Here is a 9376-nt window from a genome sequence, read left to right as displayed (position 1 = left end):
GCCCTCTTCCTGAGGGTCCGCCCGCTCCCGCGCCCCTTCTCCCCTCCCTCCCTCTGGCCCCCATCCCGCCGGGACCCCTCCCTCCAGCGCCGCCTTCCTCGCCCCCCCGCCCTCGGGGCCCGCAGGCCCCAGCCAGGCCGCTGTCCCCCCGCCCCTCGCCCTTTCTCGCGCCGCCCGCGGCCCCGGCCCCGGCCCCGGCCCCGGCCCCGCCTGCCGCTCCGGCCCTGGCCGGCAGGGGCCGCTCCTCGCGGCGCCCGGGGCCCCGCCGCCGCCGCCTCCCCGCCCCTTCCCCGGCCGGCGCTCCCGTTACGCCGCGGAGCCGGGAGCCCGAGCCCGAGCCCGCGGCGGCGGCGGCGGCGGGAGGCGGCGACGGAGGCGCCCGGGCGGCGGCGGCGGGGCCTGCGGGGCCTGCGGGCGGGCGGGCGGGCCCGGCCAGGCCGCGATGGCGACCAGGAAGGCGGGCTCGCGGCTCGAGACGGAGATCGAGCGCTGCCGCTCCGAGAGCCAGTGGGAGCGGATCCCCGAGCTCGTCAAGCAGCTGTCGGCCAAGCTCATCGCCAACGGTACGCGCCGGCCGCCGGCCTGGGCTGCGGGGGCGCCGCGGCCTCCGCCGGGCTGGGCCGGGTCCCCGGGCGCCGGGCGCGGGCGCGGGCAGGGGCGCGGTCGGGCCGCCAGGGCGCCACGGCGGGGGATGTGCGCGGGGCCGGGGCCTTGGGGACCCGGGGTCTTCGGATCACGCGGTGGGGGCGTGCAGCCGGCGAGCGCCTGTGTCCGGCGTCCCAGAGTTCAGCCTGCAGGGCGGGCTTCGGTGGAGTTGGGGTCTCAAGGAGTCGGCTGCTGCACGGGGGTCCCAGGGGATCAGGGGCCGGCCTTGGGGTTCTAAGAAGTTGGAGGTGATGGAAGAAGGTGCTCCCTTAGGACATGGATGTGAATGGAGAGGGGATTCCCCATGGTGTACTCAGGGAGTCAGGATGTATTTATACGGGTCCTGCGAATGGGGGTGTTGAACAGATACCCCTGGGAAATATGGTTTGTAAACATATGGCGTTCAAGGGGCTCCAAGTGGAGGCTCAGACTTGGGTGTGTGTGGGGTGGTGGTGGAAGGCAGGTCGAGATGTGTGTCTTGGGGTTCAGAGAGTAGGATGTCAAAGCTGTGGGCCCAGGGAGGTCAGGTTTGGGAAAATAGGGGAAATAGAGTCACAGGGAGCCAGGTGGGAGAATAGTGTGCAGAGGTGAGAATGTGGTTGAAGGATGTTGGGAAATGGTGTTGGTTGGGTGAGGGACTTGTTGCCTAGAGGAGAAGGCGTCTGAGGGAGCCACTGAGTAGGACCTGGTGCCTGGAGTTAGTCTTTGACCTCATTGACTGAATTGGTTCTTGTACCCAGGGGAATCAAAATTGCATCCAAAATCCCATTTCAGAGCACAACTCCACGTGGCCTTATTTGTTTTGGAAGCAAGTATCGTTAATATTTGCTTGTCTTTTAGCGCCCGCCAAAACCGTGGGCACCAATGGCCTGGCGAGAGGACAGAGGTTCTGTCTCAGTTCACCTCTGGGTCCCTGAGGCAGGGAGAGCACATGTTGGCTGAACAAATGAATGAATGAATGATACTCCTTTAAGAAAGGACATCTGCTCTATTTTCACCTGGAACTACCCAGAAATGGAGAGGGATGTCACATGTCCTCTTCAAGGATGGCTTATGTTTGTATTAGTGCCTTAAATGAGAACTTGGTTTTGCACACTCTCAACTATGGTACCTTGCTTTGGGCAGGTATTTCCTGGGCGGATGCAAGTGCCACGATCATCCTAGGGACGTGGAGGAAGCACAGACCTACCTGGGCTCAGCTTGGTGGAAAATGTTGACTCTTCTCAGTTAAGGCAGCATTTGAGGAAAAGGTGTTCAGTCCCCTGGGCCCCCATGGCAGCTTGACCTTGCCCTCCCTGTAAGGCTTACCAGCTGTCCTCTTGTTTCTCCTGTTCTTACCTGCAGCATCTTCTCGTTTCTTCTTGGAGTTGGACAGTCCTGGGTCTACTTTGTCACTTCCCAGCTGTGTGCCTATAATACCTTCTGTGCAGGTTGATGTTAGGATTAAATGGGTTCATTTGTGAGCCTGCTGGTTTTTTCCTTCAGAACCCACTTGTTTCCTGCTTTATTTACTCATTCATTCAACCAATATTTGGGTGCCCACCTGTGCCAGGCATAGAACAGTGGTGGACAGCACTGACCAAGCTCCTCCCCTCATGTGCTTAACCTCTGCTGCGGAGACAACAAATATAGAAATCAATAAATCGGAGAGCTTCAGATGGGGAGAGGTGATTTAAACAAAACAGACGAAGTAATATGATTGACAATGACAGGTAGGGGAGGAGGAATGACTCAAACTATGGTGGTCTCTGGAATGAGAGGGTAGATGGGCTTTCAGTGGCATGGACCCATCTTACTGACCGTCACAGCCCCACAAGGCTCCCTTCCCACGGTCTGGTCCCAGTGGCCTAAGCTGCTGTCATTAGTGGGGCTTGATGGAGAGTGGGTTGTACGGGGAACTGTGGTCATGGGTCCTTGTGCAAGTCTGGTTTTGGGAAACTCAGGAGAGAGAGATTTCTGCCCCAGAATCCACATGGTGAGCAGTAGCCATTGATGGCAAAAGGTCCCTCAGACTTGGAAAGGTCAAAGAGATTGCTCAGGAAGGTAAAAAAATAAAGGAAAGAAACAAAACTGGAATTATTGTGGCTCTTCTTTGGGGTTCAGAGAAGTGTTTGAAGGCGTCCCTTCCTTTGGCTTCTGGGGGCTCCCTTGGGCTGGCTCCCTTGGGACTTCCTCCTGGCTTTAGGGACACCAGCTCCTCTTTAGACCCTTTTGGGTGCACTGGACCTCAAGTTCTGAGCAGATTTGGCAAAATCCTTAAGCTAAAGCATTTGCTGCTTAGCATAGGGAAAGCGAGTTAATGTCATGTTTGTCATACTGAGACAGTTGCCTTGGAGGCAGCCACAGGCAGCAAAGAGCACAGTCTTTGGAACCAGCCAGATCGGTGCCTGAGTCCCAGACATGCCATTTCCGAACTCGGTGTCCTTGGCCAAATCCCTTAGCCACTCTGAGCCTCAGTTTCCTCATCTTAGAATGGGGATGAAAAGACTTACCTTGTAGGGGTTATTATGAGGATCAGAGGGGCTCATGACTCCCAGGGCTAGTCACAGAGCCCAACACCTTCATAGGCAGGCCCTTCATTCATTCATTCATTCATTCCACAAAAACTGAGTACTTGCTATGTGCTAGCCACTGTTTTAGGTAGGGGGATGTATCAGTGAACAAAAATGACAAACATCCCTGCCTTGATGAAGCCCGCCTTCTAGTGGGGAAGGGGCAGGGAGACAGATAGAAAATACAATCATTAAGTGAAATTTACAGGATTTTTATGGTGGTCAGCGCTATCAGAAGAATAAAGCGGGGGCGGGGAGAAGTGCTCTGGGAGTGGGGTGGTCGGGGCACAGGAACTACTAGTTTGGATAGTGTGGCCGGGGAAGGCCTCACCGTGAAGGCAACATTTGAGATAAGACCTGCGGTGGTGGAGAAGCATTGTTCCAGGGAGGGGACTTCAAGGGCGGAGGCCTGATGAGGGCAGCGGGGTGGCAGGGCCAGATCACCGGGACGTCATAGGTCATGGTTAAGGCTGTGGCTTTTCTCTGCGTGAGATGGGAGCCGTGGGAGGGTTCCGAGCAGGCAGAGGACTCACTCATTCTCAGTGCTCCTACCTGCAGCCCACCCCCCCACCCCCAGGAGCGTTAGCTTCCTATGGGAAAGGAACATGGCCGTCCCTCCCATTAAGGACTCTGAATAATGGACACTTTCAGAGCATGCTGTTCCAGCCTGACTCCTTTGAGATAAATTGGTTTAGACGGTTTTGCCAAGAGGTGGATAAGGAAGAAAAGGGCAAATGTCAAGCAGAAAACAGAACCCAGAAATCCTTCTGCCTCATATCCCACCATTTTAATCCCTCCATCCAAAAAACCCAAAATGTGGGGCAACCAATGCCAGGTCCTGGTGAATTTCAGCAAGTGGATGATCACACAGCTGGGGGGATGGGAGAGCATTCCACTCACTTCTAGGCTCCTGCTGTCTGACATGTGGTCAGGGGACTAGCCACGTGGGCATCATCTGGGAGCATGTGAGGAATGCAGAGTCCCGGGCCCCACCCCAGACCTGCAGGGTCAGAATCAGCATCTTAAGGTGGCCAGGGGATTCATGGTGGCACAGGGAAGTCTGAGGTACCCTGGTCTGGAGCTCAGGTGGCAGCCTGAGGGGGTCAGAGGTTAAGATGGAGAATTGCATGTTGGCTTCTTGTTGGCTCACAGGTCAGTCCTGGCCCCTTGTGGGGCAGTACCAGCTACCCTTCCTCCCTGGAATGTCACCCTCCAGCCACCCAGTGGCGAGGTTTGCTGCTAGGTGAGAAAGTGCAGTGATCTGGCACCTGACCTTTAATTCAGACTCTACCGGTAGCTGCTGGGTGACCTGGAGCCCATTACTTAACCTCTCAGAGCCTGCATTTGCTCACTGGTGAGATAAGAGTTCATAATACCTACTCCGTTAGGGCAGCTGTGAGGATGAAGTGAGTTGACATATGTAATCTGTGGTACGTGGAAAAACTGATGCTCACCCTTTCCAGCTGACTCAGTATAACCCTGGGCAAGGCAGGCCACGTCCTGCGTGTCACCTGGCTGGGAAAAAACGAGTGGGAGACCTAGAAATGACACACCTGAGCGTGTGTCTGGTCAAGACTCCCACATATTTCATGACAGAAAGAGGCATTTTGGAGGCCTGCACCAGCCCTGCATCCGGCCACTCCCTTTCTGAGGCCGTGTCTGCCTCTCCTCCCTTCCCCCGCCTGTTAATCGTCTTAGGCAGCTCAGTTATTGAGCTCACTTAGGTAGGACACTTAGGCCCCAAATGGCAGTTTCTCCTTTAAGGGGTCATCACCCTTCTGATTAGGTATGATTCTGAGGCATTTTATTACCTCTTGGTAGGTAGAGAAATGGTACCTGAAACAAGAATATTTCTGGGGCAAAGTTTGGTCACAAAATGTATTTAGACCACTGAGTGGGAGGGAAGTTCTTGTGTTTGCCAGTAGCTGCTACTCCTGTTGTTGGCATGAAGGGGCACAGATGACTTTGTTGCCTGCAGCCGCATGGCTTCCCCTTCCGGAGGAGGGCTGGGCTCCTGGACCGTCGCCTGGTCTCACTCAGGCCTTTGGAGCCTTCCCAAAGAGGGAGAGTTACTGGTGGACCAGGGGCCCCCAGGCCAGCCCGAGGGGCTTCTCTGGAAAGAAGGCTGAGCTTTAACTAAGAGTCCGCCGTGGAGTGAGAAGGTGGCGCTGTTGTTTAGAATGGCTTCTCTGGATATTTCCGGGGTACCGCAGACTCCTGGGAGGCAAACTGTCCTCCGACAGTGGGGAAGGATACCAGTGAGACCTCGGTGACCCTCCACCCTGGCCTTCCCGGGGCAGCTGTCCTGCTTTCAAACACTCTGTTCTGCTGTCCTTTTGTCCACAAAGGTCACCCCTTTGTGGCAGACCATATGCCCTGGTTTTTGGATTCAAGATTCACTTATTCCGCGATAACGTATTGATGGCACTGAGCTGGGCCTTGGGGCTTGTGGTCACAGTAGTCAGGGCAGAAGGACTATGACCTTGTGGCTACACACAGTGGGGCCAGGACCGCTTCGCTTTTCCCCTGGCCTCCCGTTTGGAGGAATTTCAAGCACCAAGGGGGAGGGAGGAGGATTCCTGACATTCATCCGCTTGATCAGCCAACCTTTCCAGCATGTTCTTTCCAGCATGTCCTCCTGTCACCTTGGCGCACCCCTTCCCCCTTGGCTAGTTTGGCCTCCTGGACCCTCTCACTCACCTTGCTGTTGTCTTTTTACCTGTGCTCATGCTTTTTGGCTCTGGGGTCCTCTCTGCAGGTCAGAAGCCTACGCGTCCATCAAGCTGTCCTTCCTTCACAGAAAAGGCTGTTTGCCTCAGAGAAGACAGCCATACAGTGTGAGAACCAGATGGGACCTGAGCCATCACATTGTGTAGCAGTTTTCAAGCTGTGCTATTGAGGAACCCCTCTGGGAACATGCTCTCGGGGCCTGGTGGCTGGGTGGGCAGGCCTCACTCACCGGAGCGGTGACACTTTTCCTTAAGGTTTCCTTTGAAGGAAGGGCTAAGATGCTTTAAAAAACACTTTTGAAACCCACTGACCTAGTCCAGCTCCCATTTCACAGATGGCAAGACACGCAGAGAGTGGGAGGCGAGCAGCAGAAGCAAGCGGAGTCTGTCAGAGCCCTGGCCCAGAGTTCAGTTGCTTGAGCTCCAAGTGTGGTTCTGCTGTTTCCTAGCTAAGAGAGTCTCTTCCCCCTATGAACCTCCATGTGTAAAGTGGAGATGCACATCCAAAATCCCTTTTCTGAAACCGTTGGGACTAGATGAGTTTCAGAATGCAGAATTTTTCAGAATATGGTACATGTCCTGGACATTATGTGATACTCCCAATGGGGTCAGGGGTTGTACTTCATAATAAAACATGTCAATATTTCTGCATCAAGACATATGAGCAGTCATTGCAAAAGGGAAAGACTATAAATAGCCTCATGCTGCTTGAGTTGAGGTGTTGCTGCCCAATAAGTCAACAACAACAAAAACCAGCTTTTGTTTTTTTAGAGAGTTCTGGATTTTGGAAATTATGGATAAGAGATTGTGAACCTGTAATAATAGTGCCAAACTTGCAGGGTGGTTGTAAAGATGAAATGAAGGAAAAAACCCCACTAAAAGTGTAGCACGTGGGTGCCTGCCCAGAGCAAGCCCTCCGTGGACATCAGCTGCCCTCTCCTGGGGTGGGTGTTATCATCTCCCATGTCTCAGGTCAGGGCTGTTTCCCCTCCTGACGTCGCCTGTCTTGGAGTGTACCTTGTGTCCTCACCAAAGTGGTCAGCTGCTAGAGAACAGAGGGCCGTGGTTCTGCTTTAAACTTTTTTAAAAAGATTTTATTTTTTCCTTTTTCTCCCCAAAGCCCCCTGGTACCTAGTTGTATATTCTTAGTTGTGGGTCCTTCTAGTTGTAGCATATGGGATGCTGCCTCAGCGTGGCCTGATGAGCGGTGCCATGTCCTCGCCCAGGATTCAACCGGCGAAACCCTGGGCCACCGCTGCGGAGCGCCCCAACTTAACCACTCAGCCACGGGGCTGGCTCCCTGCTTTAATCTTTAGTGAGCCCTCAGGCTCATAGTCTGTACTTGGTGTGCTGTGTTGAATTGTTTCACAGACTTTCACGAGTGGAGGCCTCTGAGCAACTGGAACAGGCCTAAGGGGGTAAGCGGAGGGCCTCCCGAAGTGGAAGGAGGGCCGAAGTGCAAGGGATGACTCTGCTCGGAAGCGGTGTCCCGCATGTAGTGGTGTTTACTTTTGGGGCTGGTGCTGTCAAGTGAATTGGGGCCAGCCAGAGGCTCCCTGATTGTCAACCCAGCATTCTCCCCCTCCACTCATTTTCCTCCTTGCCGGCGGAACCCCGATTTTCTTAAACTCTCAGCCGCTACAAGTGCCTCGTGTTTCACTGTAGGTGGGCCCTGGCCCCAGGCGGTCTACTCCCTTGCCTGTGATTGGTTGAGGCTTGAGCATGTGACTTAGTTCCAGCCAATGAGACATCAGAGGCATTTGTGGTGGGAGGGGGACTTCTGAAAAAGATTTCTTCACGCTTAAGAGTGATGTAAGTGCTTAGGAAGGAAGAAAAACGGTCCCTCTTTTTCCCCAAACAATTGTTGTTCATGCTTTTGAAGCCTGGAGCTCCAGCCATCTTGTGGCTCTGAGGGCTCCTGGCCCCAGGAGTAAGGCTGACCCAGGGAGGGTAGTAGCACAGAGACTAGAAGAACGTGGTCCCTGATTACATCGCTGAGCTGCTGATGGCTGCACCCCGGAGCGGCCCTTCCCTGGACTTCCTGTTATGTGAGATAATAAATGCTTTCCTGTTGAAGCCACTTTGAGTCTTTATTTGCCACTGAAGGCATTCTAACTGGTAGACCTCCTCTCTTACCCGGAGCACCCCCAGCTGCCCAGCCAGCTCATGCTGGGCACTCCATCAGGAATGGCCTTTGCTCCTGATTCACCTTGACCTCACATGGGTGGATTCCTGCCCCTCTGGGTGACCTCATGCTTGGCAGCTCGCAGAGGGTTGCAGGCTTTTGACTTATGTGACAGCCAGTGTTTTCCATCTGAGAAGCCAGGAAGAGGGAAGAGGTTTTCTGTGACCTCTCAAAATCATTCCCACTAGCCACCAAGACACGATGAGCTGTGTTGGGCAGATGGGTTAGATGGGTGCCACTTAAAATATAAAGGGCAGCCACAAGCCACAGGAAAACTAACAGTGTGGCTAGAGCCCCTGCCACCCTCCGGGTTTCTCCTTGTTCACCAAGCGTAGTGGGTGGTGGAGGTGCCAGAACTAGGCAGAAGAGATGGTTTTTGGTCCTTTCAAAGGCTGCCAGACCTGGAGTCAGAATCCCCAGGCATGTGCCCGCTGAGTGACCTTGTGCACATCGCTTGATCCTCTGAAACCTTAGTTTCCCTGACTTCATGGCCAGTAAGGAAGAAGAATGAATGAGCGTTTCTTGAGCTTCTGTTGTGTGCTGGATTCTGGGCATGAACTTTTACATGGATCCTGGTTAAAGATCACAACAGCTGCATGAGGAGTGGGGTCGGGGTCGTAATTCTCAATCATTCAGAGCCTAAGTAGACCGAGGCTTGGAGATGTTGGTTGAGCAGATTCTAGCTCACTTCTGACTCTGGTTCCATTATTCTTTCTGCTACACTAATGTTTTTCTAAACTTGTCACATCAAAGAGTCACCAAGCTGACCTGTTAGAACTAGATTTCAGGGCCACTGCTGGTGATTCAGATACAGCAGGTCTGGGGCAGGGTCCCATCTTGACAAGCTCCTGAGTGATGCTGATGCTGCCAGTCCAGGACACGCCCTGAGTAGCGCTGGACTAAGGGAGCCTGGACATTATGGATTCCCAGACCCCTTCTCTGGAGGGTGTGATTCTCTCGGTCCAAGATGGGGGCTGGAAATCTGCATTTTAAAATCGAGTCTTGGGTGATGCATGTGATCAGGCAGGTCTGGAAGCCCCAGCCCTCAACCACAGTCCTTAGCATGTGCCCAGCACCTGCTGTGTGTGGGGCCCTGCAACAGAAGCGATAGAGTGAGCAGCTCAGCAGCCACAGGCGGCTTACACTCAACCTCTGGGTGGCTGATTCACCTGGGGGCTGGTTAGCAACTCAGATTCCAAGGCTGGGCCCAAGCTTCTGCTTCAGGAGGTCTCAGTGGGGTTGGGATTCAGGGAGCAGCATGGTTA

General features: G+C 54.3%; 1 protein-coding gene across 9 annotated transcripts in view; it reads left to right on the top strand.

The window, feature by feature from the left end:
* Positions 1-329: 329 nt before the first annotated feature.
* Positions 330-9376, top strand: part of TTC7B (tetratricopeptide repeat domain 7B) — a 246416-nt gene continuing 237369 nt past the window's right edge. For 4 of the 9 annotated variants that reach the window (XM_070514196.1, XM_044774210.2, XM_044774207.2 and 1 more), the window contains exon 1: positions 332-563. In XM_070514196.1, the coding sequence (XP_070370297.1) occupies positions 443-563 (121 nt within the window). In that variant the 5' untranslated portion in view covers positions 332-442. Of the gene's footprint in view, positions 564-9376 lie in introns of all 9 variants that reach the window. The other 5 variants (XM_044774206.2, XM_044774205.2, XM_044774202.2 and 2 more) reach the window with 4 other exon arrangements.

The sequence above is a fragment of the Equus asinus genome, chromosome 7, assembly GCF_041296235.1.
Source record: "Equus asinus isolate D_3611 breed Donkey chromosome 7, EquAss-T2T_v2, whole genome shotgun sequence".
Taxonomy (NCBI): Eukaryota; Metazoa; Chordata; class Mammalia; order Perissodactyla; family Equidae; genus Equus; species Equus asinus.
This window is presented reverse-complemented; position numbering and strand designations above follow the sequence as displayed.